The sequence below is a fragment of the Prosopis cineraria genome, unplaced genomic scaffold (genome assembly GCF_029017545.1).
Source record: "Prosopis cineraria cultivar Desert tree isolate PC_DT_omini unplaced genomic scaffold, ASM2901754v1 PC8, whole genome shotgun sequence".
NCBI classification, from domain to species: Eukaryota; Viridiplantae; Streptophyta; class Magnoliopsida; order Fabales; family Fabaceae; genus Prosopis; species Prosopis cineraria.
This window is the reverse complement of record NW_026555339.1, coordinates 6,127,902-6,144,007: the sequence shown is the minus strand read 5'-3', so window position 1 is coordinate 6,144,007 and position 16,106 is coordinate 6,127,902. Positions and strand designations below refer to the sequence as shown.

General features: G+C 29.9%; 1 protein-coding gene and 1 pseudogene across 1 annotated transcript; one reads left to right on the top strand and one right to left on the bottom strand.

The window, feature by feature from the left end:
- The first annotated feature begins 5,034 nt into the window (after positions 1-5,034).
- Positions 5,035-5,990, top strand: LOC129318371 (uncharacterized protein At4g26485). Its single transcript, XM_054963094.1, has 4 exons — positions 5,035-5,176; positions 5,281-5,482; positions 5,570-5,864; positions 5,940-5,990. Exons 1-4 carry the CDS (start codon positions 5,035-5,037, stop codon positions 5,988-5,990), a joined length of 690 nt encoding a protein of 229 aa, XP_054819069.1.
- Positions 5,991-13,580: 7,590 nt separating this feature from the next.
- LOC129318370 (endochitinase-like) lies at positions 13,581-15,748 on the bottom strand (annotated as a pseudogene).
- Between the last annotated feature and the right edge of the window lie 358 nt (positions 15,749-16,106).

Genomic DNA, 16,106 nt, shown 5'->3' with positions numbered 1-16,106 from the left:
TTTTTTCATGTACTTTCCTTTTAGGATTGATGGGCGCCCTATATCAATATAAGTAAGACATTTCTCCCATCTTTTAGTGATATTTTAACAGAGTCTGAAAAATAGTTTAGAAAAAAAAATGTGCCTCACTCATTTGTACAGGTTACCTAGTGTTTCTCAAGGAATAAAAAATGCATTTAACCTTAAGCCAAAAATAGACCGATCATTAAAGATAGATGATCATGTTCCCAATAAAACCAACCCTAGTGAATACATTCCGAAAGAATATATCATGGCAATTTGTCTTTTAAAACTAGATTTTCAAAGGGAAAACATTACTAAGACAATAAAAATAATTTTTCCGCCCTATAAAAAAGAAGACATGTGAAATTTTATTTTAACAAATTCCAAAAAAGACATAAAGTATTATGAGTTACTTTTGATAGCTACAAAATCCATCACGATTATTCATAAAGAAAAAAATGAAAATTTTTATAGCCAAATAAAAATTCACAAAATATTAACTACAACTATTTGAAGTTATTCTCTGTACACAACCAAAAGTTTTTCATAGATTATTATGGCCACGTATATAGTTATTTTGATTTCAAAGAAGCTTAGTATACTACTCAATTTTATAAAAATTATGAACATTCTTAGTTTATCTAATTCAATTGATAATGAGCAAATGATTTTTTAAAATGATTTTTTGAATGGTTTTATATCTCCAAACTAAAGAAAATATATACTGCCACCAGCAATTGCTAAGAGGTATGGATCTTTTTAAAGAAAAAGCCAATTTTAAGGATACCAAATAATCATTTGATTTCTTTTATGGGTAAAGTGCATTTTTTCTCCAAATATTTATTCAAAGAGTGCTGAATACTCTGTACTAATAAATGAAAAATTTTCTTCCTGACCTATTTTTTAGATGAGTAAAAATCTCTCTCCATTAATGATCTGTTGAAAAAAATACCTTACTTATTATTAACATAGGATGCTCAAAGCACTCTTTGAAAGAAAGTATAGGAAGATAAATACATATTAACACCAACTTAAATATATAAAAGGAGAGACTACTTTGACTCGACCTAATAGAAAGGGTAGAAACCATGTTAGAACTAAGGTCCCGTTTAGTGTGATGGAAGAATTTTTGATAAAATTAAAATTAAAATTAAAATCAAAATTGGAATTGAAATATAATTGAGTTATAAAAGTATGTTTAGTATGAAAATAGAATCTTAACATAATTTTAATAGGTGCATATATTGAAAATAGAAAAAAACCAGAGTACCCTCTACCCAAAATAAAAAAGACCTCCTCTATCCCTTTCATCATCCCTCTCATTTCTAATCATTAAACACCATGCAAAACCACTCCTCCTCATTTGTTGCACAAAATCAATTATGGCCATTAAACCCACCACAACCTTCTTTCATTATCACACAAAACTAGCATCAACCATTCAAATTAATTATGCCTCTAATATTTCACAAAGCCACTTCAAATTTTAATACTTTAACCTACTTGCTGTGCACGATAAATATCAAAGTAGTGGCTAAAAGAGACTGACAATAGAGATTGGAGATAAATCATTGTCTAGCACTTGATCCCACGGCAACCCATGACAAAAAAAAAAAATAGAAGAAGAAGAAGAAGACAAAAGAGAGGAGTTGGAGAGAAATCAAAACCTATCACCCATGAAATGCCTTGTTGATGGCATGGAAGAGATGAGGTGGTGGTGGGCAACAAAGGTGGAGGCAATAGTTGTGTATCGCACAACAATGGTTGCAAATCAATTGTAGAGTCTAACAACAATGGATCATAAGGTGCTTTCATCCTTTACCTTTGTCACCAACAAAGCAATGAAGTTGGAGAGCCAGTGTAGTTTGATAGCAGTTGATCAAAGAGTTGAAGGGTAAAAGAGAAATAAGGTTGAATTTTAAGGAGTCTAGCTCAATTCCATAGAAGTAAGAGGAGAATATAATTTTGTCTTTTTTCTTATAATCATAATTCTTGAAAACCCTAATTAATAGATACTAAACATCACTCTATCTGAATTCCTACCTCCAATTTCATTTTCATATTCAGGATTCTAGCCTACCAAACATGGCCTTATTATATTTGAAGTTTGAAACTTAAATATAAAAAATATATTTGCCTATCCTATTAGTCATTTGTATAATTGAATTCAGCAATGTGATTTTTTTTTCAATTTCTTATGAACTTAACGTTTCCAAGTACCAACTCATCATTGGTGCTTGCCACTCATCATTGGTGCCGTACGTTTAATAACTTACAAGGATGACGATGACGATTGCTAGCTTCGACATGCATGACATCGTAGAAAAAGAACACAATTAATTTAATAGAAAAATATATTTTTTGTTCCTGGTCAATGAAAACAATTAGACTCGGTCTTTCCCAGTCTGGCCGGTGAGAAAATAAAAAACTTATGATTTTATTTTCCGGAAAACATCGTCATTGGTGCCTATAATTTTATTTAATTTTATTTTTAATTCCTGTAATTTTTTTAATTTTCATAATTATTGTAATTTAATATTATTAAGGATTTGAGAAATAAAAATTACCTAATTTAATTTATTGAAATTATAGGAATTAAAAACACTGAAAAAATTATAAAGACTAAGTAAAGTCCAATAAAACTATAGGGACTAATAATTATATTTTTCTTACATTTATAAACTACATAAGCTTAATGCACCAACTCACCATTCGGCATTGGGTAATGACTAATGAAGATGATTATAATACGACAATGAACTTTGAACAAATTTCCATTCTAATATTTTATGCCATTGCTTTACATTTTAATATATATTATTGAGAATGAAACATTTTTTATTTAATTTAATTTTTGAATTCTTACGTGTCTTTTTATTCAATGCAATTGTGGATCTATGGAGATATATAAAATTTTGTTATATTTTTTTATTTAGGGCCTGTTTGGTTTTTATTTTCAAAAATAATTTTCATTTTAAAAATAAAAAATAAAAAATCTTATTTTGATAAATATTTTGAATAAAATTATTTCCAAATATGTTATCATTTTTTTTAAAAAAACAAAAAAAATTAAAATATCTTAAAGTTGTTTTCATTTTATTTTTCTTATTTTCAAAATACATAAAGATAATTATAATAAGATGCCAACATTAATCATCAGTGACCATCATTATTAGCCAATTTTTTAATTTTAAAACTGTTTTCAAATTAATGCAATTAAACATATTTTTTATTTTATTTTTAAAAATAATTTTAAAACTATATTAAAGAAAAAATGTAAAAATTAAAATTAAAAATAGAAATTAAACATCCCCTTAATTTTCTTACGTGATTTCTATTTTAGTTCTAATTCTAAATTTTAAATGTCATTTTTCCTTGTCTCCAACTCGCGGTAGATGTTTTGTCCTCTTGTTTTTTTTTTTTTTTTTTTTTGGGGAGGGGGTGGAAGATGGTATTGTTACTTAATCTCAACTTTTGGGCCCTATTAGCCCAACATAAGCACAAGCCCAATAAACTGGTGTAACATTATTTTATTAAAATGTCTTTATTTATCAGCAAAGGTTGGTCTAATTGATAAAAATTTAGCTAATAACTCATAAGGCTATATAATCAAATTCTGCTGCTAATATGAGTGCTTTATTGATGGGCAATTTATAAGTATCTTTGTAAACGGTCTTTGAGTCCGGAGGCATATCTTGAACCTTGGTCAATCTTTGGGACATAATTCACTTAACTTCCTTGTAACAAAATTTTATATATATATATATATATGTCCTTATTTGCCACCATGATGGGTGAATACTTCACATTTGTTGAAGGATGAAATTGTCAAAAAATTAATTAATGCTTTCTTGAAAACCAAAGTGACAATTTGTTTAAAAAAAAAGTAAAATCTGAAAGTGATGATAATTACTAGTATTCGAGAGCAGGGAATAGAGTACTATTATATCATCATGAAATCCCTTCCAAGCATTTTGTTTTTAAATATAGCTGCATCCAAGTTGCAATAGACATGGAATTTAAAATAAAAATAATATTTTGACTATTACTTTTATAAAAAAATAAATTTATCATTTTAAAAATCTTTAAAAGAACATAATTGCTTTTTAATTAGAAGGTATTTGTTTTTTGGTTCCCAATTGAATTGGGTGATTGCTTGAACTGGAGAATAATGAATAATATGAATATCCAAGTAAAATCTTTTAATTTCGACCATACTGTTCCGATTTGATAAACAGTACACTCGAGCTTTGCAATGTCTAATCTTCCTAAACCCTGTGCTTGAGAAGCAGTGGAGGCACAACGCACCACAATTTTTTAATCTTTACTGGACCTAAATCATGGTAACAATATTGACAAATTAAAAAAATTAAATTAAATTAAATTAAATTAAATTAAATACAAAATAAGAAATCAAGTTGTACCTTGTGTATTCCAAGTATATTTATCAAATTAATTATGAAGCGCCACAGTTCCCAAGATACATCCAATTGAACTCACCCAAAAATTAATTAAATAATTATCTAATCGATCTCGGCGCCCTTCCATATCTGTGTGCGTGCGTGTGTGTGTGTGTGTGTGTGTGTGTGTGTGTGTGTGTGTATCATTTTCCCTCGTTCTGCAATTACAGTGAGTTTAGTTTTTTAATTTAATAAAACCCAGTGCTTGAGAAGCAGACGAGGCGCAACGGACCCAATTAAACTTTTTACCTAGACATCCGTAAATCATAACAACGATGTGTTAAAACAAAAACTATAAATAAGTAATCAAAATATGCCTAGTTCCAATAATATTTATCATCAAATTAATCATGAAAAGAAAGCACGACGGTTCCCAAAATGCATCCAATTGAACTTATCCAAAACTCAAATTGCTGAGTATGATGCACTAAATAATTATCCAATCGATCCCGGTGCCATTACATGTCTCTCTGCGTGTGTATATTATATTCATGCATGCATATCATCTTCCTTGACAGGTTGATTCTACAATTTCAGTAAGTTTAATTTAATGTTAAGTGTGGAAGCATAAATGGAAGAGAAAACGATAAAGCATTACAGCTGCAAGCATAAGATACTGCTGGTGGGAGAGGGAGATTTCTCATTCTCACTGTGCTTGGCTAAGGCCTTCGGCTCTGCCTCTAACATGGTCGCCACATCCCTTGACTCTAAAGGTATATTATATATATATCCCTCTCATTAGTATCGTATTTTTAGATTCTTGAATAGTATTGAAATACTTATAAACCGGACAATTGCTGTGGATTATTTGTATCAGGTGAGTTGATCATGAACTACTACTCAAGAGACCTTGACAACTTGCTTGAGCTGGAGAAGCTGGGCTGCACCATTCTACACAATGTGGATGCACATACAATGAACAAACATCCTTCTCTAGGGGACCAGCTTTTTGATCGAATCGTCTTCAACTTTCCCCACGCCGGATTCCTCTATCGAGAGCACGATTCCGTGCAAATCGAGTAAATAATATATAATTCTTCAACCTTACAAATTCCCCTTATAAGTAGCTTCAGCCAATTAATTTATGGACTATTTATGCAATTCAGGCTGCACAGGCAGGTGGTGAGAGGGTTTATGAAGAGTAGTAGAGAAATGGTGAGTGAAGGTGGAGAAATTCACGTGACACACAAGACTTCACATTCGTTCTGTGCATGGAAAATAGAGGAGATAGCCGTGGAAGTTGGATTGTGTTTGACTAAGGAAGTGCCATTCTATAAATGGGATTATCAAGGTTACTCTAATAAGAAAGGTTCTGGAAGTAACTGCAATGATACCTTCCCTGTTGGACAGTGCAGCACTTTCATTTTCATCAAACACCACCCTTCTAGCTGCCTCCTCCAGGTTATTAACAAGAACCTGATCAGAATTTGAAATTTGAAAAGCTAATTACTATTTAATGTTTTCTTTTTGTTACAGGAGAAGACTGAGAATTATTGTCTGCAGACCCAGGATCTAGTCTCATCATGAATTTCCTAAGGTCTGATTACTGCAGAAAGTTTGTGTGCATGGCCCGTTAACTAGTTATAATAGTTAATGAATAAAAAATGTATTTTCCGGTTTTCGTTGTTGGCCTCAACAGTAGTTCAATTGACGTCTCAATGGAAGCAAGCGTTCAGAGGGATTACAACATTAATAGAACAAATCTACGGTGAATAATTGAGCGTGGTTATTCTTGCATTAATTTTTAAAATATATCAGTTTATATGGAAAAAAAAAAGTTCGTTATATTAATGTCAAAAAAATGAATCACAAACATTACCGTATAGTCACATGCAAAAAAGGTATATAGGAATGATTTCCATGTTGCTTTTGCCTGTTAATCATCTCGTGCATGATAATTTGTACGTTAGCATTGCTCTCACTAGCGCACATTTACACTCAGGCATATATATTACACAGGTGAAAAAGTTGTTGAAACCATCGACGAAATGGGTGGGTGATAATTAATAATCAAGTATAGAGTCAACATCAATCTTAATTTTTTCACCGTGGAAATTCTCAGCTTCATGTGAACACAAACACATTATCTAAAGTCTTATGTTACGATCTTTCATGTTTTGTAAATCTATCTTGATGCACCATATACAGTTGATTTTGTGAAGTTAACACTCCATTTATGGGTGGATGAGCTTTACAGCCATGTCCATGTGCCAATGATTCGATTCTCTTGGAAAAGCTATTTGATTGAATTGTCTTCAAGTAATTAAATATATACATCATCAGGCTGCTGGTTTCAATAATCAAATGGAGTTCACTTCCAGTCCTTTTATTTCATTGAACTTTAAATAAATGAAAATACCTTTCGGATTCCCAGAATAATCATCATTAGATTATAGTACTAGAGTGGAAATTAAACTTGAGATCCACAATATAGTTCCCAAAATAGTACATGCATATGAGATTAGACTTACAATATTTAGAAATTAGGGAGGGTCTTGGTTATATAAGCGAGTGCGCTGCACGTTAGCCTTGCTTCTTTGCATCATCAAGAGTTTCAACATTTGTTTGCTTATTAGCATCATCAAATTAATTGAGCATTCCGGCATTGACGAGAAAAGGAAGCGACGCAAATGACACAAGAGTTACCTGTTTCAGCTGTTCTTTAGCAGGAATTATGTCAGGAAAATTTGTTTACCTCTGCCTCTTTGCATCATCGAGAGATGCTTCATCAAGAGTTTCAACATTTGTCTGCTTATTTGCATCATCAAATTGATTGAGCACTCTAACATTGACCAGAAAAGGATGAGGAGGAAGCTGGTGTCGTGGATGAGGGTGAGGGTAAGCTTTGATGATCCGAGAACAAGAAGAGAAGCAACCAGCAGGACATCCAGAAATCTTGCCGGTGAGGTGGTCGGACGACAAAAATTCTCTTCTCGTAGGGATAGAGGTGGGGATTTTCTTTGAAAGCTCCCATCGCCAGAGAGTATGCTAGAGTGTATGAAGGGGGATAGTTGGAAATGAGGCGCCAAGCCACTAACGCTATTCTGTTTCTTTCTCTCCTTTGATAACAGACAAGAACTTTCTACTGTAAGTGGTAAGATCTAAACTATTCAGACTTTAATCTGAAAATCTAGATTGTCCATTTTAAAGTATTATTTTATTTTATATTTTTATTAAATAAAATAAAATAAAAATGTACTTCTTAATTGCTGAAAGGCTAATTAATTGCGGAAAAGCTAATTAACATTTAATGTTTTTCTTTTTGTTACAGGAGATGACTGAGAATTACTGTCTACAGATCCAGGATCTAGTCTCAGCATGAATGTCCTATGGTCTGATTATTGCAAAAAGTTTACTTGCACGGCCAACCCTTATGAAGATTTATATTTGTAGTCATGTACAAGACGGTTAACTAGTTATAACAGTTAATAAATAAAGAATGTATTTTCCATTTTTCATTGTTGGCCTTAACAGTAGTTCAATTGATATATCAATGGAAGCAAAGCGATATATATCACAGCATTAATAGAACAAATCTACGGTGAATAATTGAGCGTGGTTATTCTTGATTTCTTGTGCTAATTTGTAAAATATATCAGTTTAAATTTTATACTTATCATATCAAGTGAAAAAAAAAACTCCGTTATATTAATGTCAAATAAATAAAACACAAAAACATTACCGTATATAGTTGCATACAAAAAGGGTACTTTCTCTGTTCAAAATGTAAAACATTTTTATCTGAATCTTATCTTTTAATAAGGTAATTACTTATATTTAAATTAACTCTATCTTTTTATATTTACCTCTATTTAATAGGATATTTTACCTTAAAATAAATATAAAGTAATTCATTCAATAGGACATTTTTTAAAAAATAAAAAAAAATGATTACACCATAACTTAAAAAATTTAAAAATATTTTATATTTTTTAATATCTAACTTTTTAAAAAATGACTTATATTTTTTTAAATAGGGAGTATATAGGAATGATTTTCATGTTGCTTTTGCCTGTTTATCGTGCACCATAATGTGTACGTTAGCATTGCTCTAGCGCACGTTTACGAGCGCTCGTGTTACACTTGTGAAAAAGTTGTTGAACCATCGATGAAATGGGCGGATGATTATAATCAAGTACAAGGTCAATGTTGATCTTAATTTTTTTTTTTCCGCCGTGGAAATTGTCAGTTTCATTTGAACACAAACACATTATGTAAAGTCTTTATGTTACGATCTTTCATGTTTTGTAAATCTACCTTAATGGCACCAGATACCGTTGATTTTGTGAAGTTGACATCCATTTTGTCGGAGTCACAAAATGAATGCAAGAAAGTAATGGATTCAAAAGGTAGTCGAGTCGCTTATTATTGGTTTCGTGCATAAGGGAAAACGCAGCATAACAGAAAAGGAAAAGCATGATAACAGAAATATGCTCAGAAGGGGAGAGATTGTCAGAAGAAGATTTCTCAAATCAGCAGCATAAGGGACGTAACGTCTCCATCCTCCTGCCATTGCCCTTTGAGCTTCTTCAAGTGCTAAGTCGCGAATCTTCCATGTGGATCGTCTTCCACGTCCGCTCCTCCTTGGCCCAACTATCGTGCTGGCTGCTGGCACCGGGCCTCTAGAATTGGAGCCCAATGGATCATTGTGCATTTCTGTGGACTGAACACTGACATTGCCCGCTCCTTTAGAATTGACCTTGTGCTTGAGGTCAAGATGAAAAATTATTATGGTAATTCTACTTTAAAATTAAATATATGTTAATTATGTATTTAAGTATTGGGGATATTATACATATGATGACCTATACGTAATTTTTTATTTTTTTCATTATAACAAAACATAAAGTAATATGGGAGAATTACATTGAAGTTTTATATAAAAAAATTAATTATTACAAGATTTATTGATAATTGATTGTGTTGTTAATATAATTTAGTTTAGTTATCAATGTGCTTTGCAATAATTAATTTTTTTTGTGTAAGACATGATTGTAATTCTCCCAAGTAATATCCTCTTTTTACAAAATATCTACAAAATATTTTTTTATACACCGTATGTGTAACATATGTTCTGCAAATGCACCGTGCTACCGTCCGAGTATTTACATATCTTATGCAAATACAAAGTATTAATAATAAATAAATGCTTACTCGTGCGTGGCGAATCTAGTTCGTGCGATAACTACGTCTTTAATTAAAAATTCATTGCGACACAATCGCACTTGATGAGGACAAAATTTACTTCTCTGTTTTGAAAAGAAAAACATATTTTTAAATTTTTATACTTTACTCACATTTACTTTTAATTTCTATACTTTTTTTATATGTTAAGTCCATACATTTTTATTTTTTATTATTTTATATCCCTACATTTTATTCATGAAAAAAATTAAAGTAATAAAAAATAAAAATATAAGAATTTAAAATATTTAAAAAAATATAGGGATCAAAATTTATATTTATTTTTTTAAAAAAAATTAATTTCATGTTTTTATAATAAAAAATACGATAGCAAAAATATAAAACTCTTCTTTTAATTTTTTGGTAATTATTCCGCAAAAGAAATCTGACAGCGCACAGAACAGTTGGTTCTCTCTCTCTCTCTCTCCTCTTTTAAAATAAAAGTTTTTGTTGTCAAGCAAAAAAGAAATGATTGAGCCCAACCGTTGGCTAAGAAATAAGAGTCAGCCTCATAGGTTTTTTTTTTTATTGTGTAATTGCTTTTAACTTTCCTGTACATATTATATAGTATATAGTTTTATTTAATGAATCTTCTTTCCACTAAAAAAAAAAAAGACATAAGAGTCAGCCCAATCAACGTATTAGGTCTAATAGATATAGTGAGCATATAATTTAAATTAAAGTCGGTAATTTAAACTAAGTTCCTCGACAAGGCAGCCTGAATCAGTCAGAAAAATTTAAAGTCATGTCCAAAAAAATTATTATTTAATGTCTATCCAAATAAGCCCAAATACTGAATAAAAAAAAAATATTTTAAAAAATATACATAATATAATTAATATTAATTAAGTCTTTATGTTTTATGTCATTCTATAATAAAATACCATATATTTGGGTGCATTACTATAGTTATTTTTTAAAAAAATTAAAAATATTTATATTTTCATTTTTTATTATTTTAAATTTATAAAATATTTTAAAATAATATTTAAAATATGTTTTAATATTAATTTTTATATTTTAAGACCCAATTATTTTTTAAAAAAATTTTGAGTTCTATACATCATTTGAGTGTCCAAAAAAATATATTTTATATTTTTTATAAAATAAGATAATTAATTTTAAAGTAAAAATTAAATTAAAAATAATTTTAAAAATAAAATTCGGGCATATATGAATTCTCAACTCTGCTACTAAATAAATATAATAAATAGAACAATATTTATGAATAATTATTTAATTTTCATCCATGCCAAACTTGATTAAAAATTAAGAATAAATTAGAGTAAATACTTTTTACATGTAGGACTTAAACAATACAACAAATTAAAGAAGAACAATTCTAAAAAATAGTATTTTACTCATAATTAAATAATTTTGTTTTATATAATATAATAATAGTTATTTTTTTCATATTCTTAAAAATAAAAAATATAATTTATCCAAAAGTTATTAAAACTTTTAAACAAATTGGGACAATAATGTTAAATTACTAGTCCAACCGTGATTAAGTTGACATTAACTTGATCATAAATAAAATAATTTAATTTAATTAAAATATATAAAAAATTTATATATGATCATGATAAGAGTAATATTTAAACAATTAAGATATTAATTTACAAGTAAAGAAAACATTCATTAATAACTTACACATAATCCAACAAAATAATAACAGGGTTATTTAAGTATAAAGTTAATAAGTTATTTTTTATTTTATTCTTTTAAAGTCAAAATAATATTTTATACTTAATAAAATTATTTAAACATTAAAATTAGTTTAAAAAATAAAGAAAAATATTTTTTAAAAGTTTTAGATATTCGAGCCTACCTAAATAAATTCATAGGCCAAAGATGTTAAGGTTGAATTTAGCTATATGAGTTTTTTCAATAGAGTGAGATATTTTAAACTCGATCCAAATAAATCCTTAAGTCTAGCTCATTTGAATTACCGGTTTTAACCGAAAGTAGGTATAGTCTCCTATTATGGAGGGGAAGCTAATGAACTCCTTATCACAAAACGTATGATTTGCTATATTTCATTCGCTCTCCTCCTTCATAACAAATTTGTATTTTGAGTTGTTGCTCTTTTAACTAAAGTACTTGATGTTAGTTCCTTTGTATTTGAACTCACTTCGTCATTCATACTTTCTCCATTATTTGTCATTGTTTTGAAACCAAGAATGGAGTGGATGGTCTAGCCGTCGCCTGTTCAACGCAACAGTTTGGTTTGCAGATTTAGACTCCTTGGATGGTTGAGCCGGATTGAAACGCCCAAAATCGGATGTTGAGCCAAAACTTGAAGGTGGGTTTATGTGAACCGGACAGGTCAAATTTTCTTCCTTTTATTCAGAATAAGAACTAGAAAAAGAAGGAAGGAGGGAGGAACAAGAGAAAGTTAATAAGCAGCTTAGAAAACACAATAAATCAGGATCAATCAAACGATAAAATTGGAGAAAGGGCCAATCTACCTTTTCTTCTTGGGCAAGTGGCAGCAACAGGACGATAGACTGATAGAAGAGAAATCTATAAAGACTACAACACAGACGAAAAATGGTGGAGGAGGGCAAACAGTAAGAGATGGATTGAAGAAGAAGGTGGAGGAGAAAGGCGAAACTGGAGGAGCACTGCGACCCATCGAAAATAATGGAGCATATGAAATCTTGAAGAACTGGACTATGCGAATAGCATTCCATTGCAGAGCCATCGAAAAAATGCTAAGAGATGGGGAAAAGCTACCTTAGATAGCGTGCATCATCAATACTAAAATCGTGGGAAGTGGGATTACATTAGCTATGATTTATTTACTTTTATTAAAATATTTGTTAAAATTTAATAAAAAAATAAATTTACCTTTTTATTGGGTGAAACCGCCCAAATCAAATCACAAGCCAATAGTTAAGATTTAGGATTAAAAAGGAATATTGTTTACTTATAAAAAATTATCAGTTTTCTAAAATCATATTTAATTTAAATAATAAAAATTTTATCATCAAAATAAAAGTTATATAATTGAAATTCAATTTGATATTTTAATTTATTTTATTACTATTTAAAATTTTATTCTTATATTATTATTTTTATATTAAACTATCAATATTTTATTAAAATATATTAATTTAATTATAACCAACCAACATGAACCGTCAACCTATACTTTAATCTGTTCAATAATTGGTCTGTTTTTTTTTTAATACAGGGTCATGAAAAAAATCTTGCAAGGAATAAAAAATTAGGTCATATCAAAAAACATTAGGTCTTTACATCCTAAGGAAAGGTTATTGTAGACAATAATATCAAAATTGTTTCTAGGTATCTAATGAGGAAGGAGAACCAGTTCGATTTTTAAAATGTTAGATTTTATTATTGGATACTTTAAAAAAATATTGATTCTTATCATAAATTATTTTATGTGGTATTAATTAATTTTTTTCATATTACCTCTTTTTAAAGTCATTAACTACAAGAAATAATTTGAAAAATTTTCAATAGAAAAATTTGGAAAAATAAAAATTATTTCACTTTGAGACAAAACTTAATGATTTTATCATTTTTAATGGTTTTAATAAGATAGCTAGAGTTGCCTTGTAATATGAATTAAAAATAATCATTTTCAACCTTTAGAATACTATTGACATGCATAGAATAGATTGAACGAAAGGAAAACAAAAAAAAACTCCATTTAATTCTTATTATAAGATACTTAACTTTCAACTATTTTACAAAAATCAAGGATGAAGAGAAATATATAATATAATATGAGCCATGAAATTAAATTTATAAAGTTATGAAGACAAAATTAAAAAATAATGATAAATAAATCTTTCATATATATTATATTAAAAATTAAAAAATCCTTAATCTAGAAAGTACCTGGACTAGGGGGAATGGCTATTAACTTGAGAGAGAATAAGAAGATAAATCCTCTTTGTCTTAACGGTTATAAGAAACAATAAATGTAACCTCCAACATGCCACAGTACTTCTTACAGAAGCCTATCCTCTCTGCCACCTTCTCGTCTTGGCCTTTCCCGCACTCCACCCTACCGTTAATGATGTTGGTGATCACACCATAGCCTGAAACTCTACCTGCCGACGTGTCAGCAGTAGAAGGCATCTACCTGTTGATGATCACGTCGTGGCATGATGGCTTGTCCTCTCGGGTTATCATCCTGAACTACACCGCTATCTTGAATGACACAGTTGGGTCACTAGAAACAAGATCCGGGTTGTTTATCAGATCCAACACGAGTGCCTTACCCGCTTTCCCATAATTGTATTTGTAGTGATGGAAACAAGTTAAAGTGGACCAAGTCGACTTCATAGTTATCGTTATCGGAGTGATCCCTTTGGTTAACGGTGAGCACTCCTTCTCGTTCTTAATATAAAATTCAAGCACTTGATATTATTTTTGTTTTATTATTAGTGTTTTACAGAATATATTTTGAAAATTTTTTTTTATATTTTTTTATTCTCTAATAATAATCCGGTTAAAAGATATTTTCATTATTTTTATTTTTAAAAATAATGTTTAATTTTTTTCAAAACACTTTTTAAAAAAATATTATTAAACAATTTTTTTATTTTTTTGATTTTGGAAAACATAAAACTATTTCCCGAACATGGTGTAAAATACTCCCTCCAGTTTCATTTATGAGGTAGGTTCTATAAGAGTCATTTGATCTCATTTATAAGTCACAATATATTTTGTTAGATAATATTTAAAATATATTTTTAAAATTATCCTTTATAAGAGAGAAAAATAACATGACATTATTTTTTAAATTTATTATATAAGGACATATTAAAATTTTATACACTTTTATTTTTTTATCTTTTTTTATATTAATATTAATAAAAATTGATAGAAATGACTTGTAAAAATTGCTAGATGAGTATGCCCTAACCTTTCCCTTATAATAAGGACCGTAGTCCTTATTGTGTGAGTTGAATGGGTTCTCGATCGGAGTACTTTTTCCCAACAGCGCAAGGCCACTCTTGAGGGTCACAATAAGCATTTGTTTTGTCTCATTCAATCGCAAAGCAATAACCCCAAGCATATAGACCACCTGGTGCTTCTAGCCACCCTCATCCTCCTAAACACAACACACCAATTTGATTATATATATATATATATATATCAATACACAAATATAAAACACAGACCACATATTATACATATTTACATATATATGAACCTGTAGATTTATAGGAAGTCTAAGCCAAGAAAGTAATGAGCTCCCTCTTGCAGGTGGCATTGTCGTCGATTGTGCCGAAGCCATTGAAGGGGAAAGCTACAGCGATGAAAGTGTCGTAGGTGTAGCAGCCTTTGCCGAAGCAACAAGGCTATGAGGATAGATAGCTTTGACACTTCCCGTGCACTTACAATATCTTTTATAAGAGAAAGAGACATGGAAGAGAGTTTTAGCAAGTCTCCTTTTCTCTGCACTCCTTTTACTTGCCTTACTCGGGCACTCAGCCTTAGGGCAAATGGGTGAACTCTGATCCCAACTCAATGATAGATATATCAGATAAGGGAGAAATCCTCGTCTGGTCTAACTAGTTGAACCTTTGGGAATACAAGTCAAACAGGAACTTGATGGACTGAGGGTGTCCTATGGCTGATTTTAGGCTGGGCCCAAAATGCCCATGTCTCTTTGATATGAAGTTCAATATTTAATTTTCCGTGCTAATAACATATCATTGAAGTTTCTAATTCATGGCTGTGCCAATATGTGTGTATGTAATTAATGATATTTATAACCTGATTTATCATATTGGGTTACATATTACTTTATAAACTACAGCTCTGACGCATCTTGCTAGGTATTCTAAACATACCAAATCATCAATAATGTGATGTAGTAGGTAAAATAATTCAAATACAAATAATAGAAAATGTATCAATAAGATATTTTCATATAACAAATTTGAAAATGCAATATTCACTAGTACTTTAACAATGACGACAAATGAAAATGACAAGGAGGATTTCAAGGCAAAATAAGAATGGAATGATGTTATATGCTTGAGCAACTATTATGGTCGGCTTAATTGAAAACCAAACTAGTGTTGTCTTTAGGTCATACTTCTTTGAACCATCGGTTTATCATAATCCATTCCTTACTAATACTCCAAGAATATAATATTTATGAAATTATAATGACAAGAAAGCTCTACAGTTTTGAAGATACAATACATCAAATTTGAATTTATACCTGCCCATAAAATTGGTGAGTACTACAAGTATTACATATCAGATAAGTAGATACAAGTAGCATCTAATCGATCTCAATGCCCTCTATGTCTATTTATATCCTTTGCCCCTTTATTTTTCCTTATAACCCTTACAAGGCTTTGAAATTTAATTACGATGAACTTGTTGGAGTGTTGAACGTGGGAGAGAGAAGGATAACCCACTACAGTAGCAAACATAAGATATTGCTGGTTGGAGAAGGTG

What these genes read in the sequence shown, in the direction of transcription:
- LOC129318371 (XM_054963094.1), top strand. Translation starts at nt 5,035, where the DNA reads ATGGAAGAGAAAACGATAAAGCATTACAGCTGCAAGCATAAGATACTG. An exon ending in CACATCCCTTGACTCTAAAG is followed by an intron (nt 5,177 to 5,280) that starts GTATATTATATA and finishes TATTTGTATCAG; the next exon opens with GTGAGTTGATCATGAACTAC. An exon ending in CTTCTAGCTGCCTCCTCCAG is followed by an intron (nt 5,865 to 5,939) that starts GTTATTAACAAG and finishes TTTTTGTTACAG; the next exon opens with GAGAAGACTGAGAATTATTG.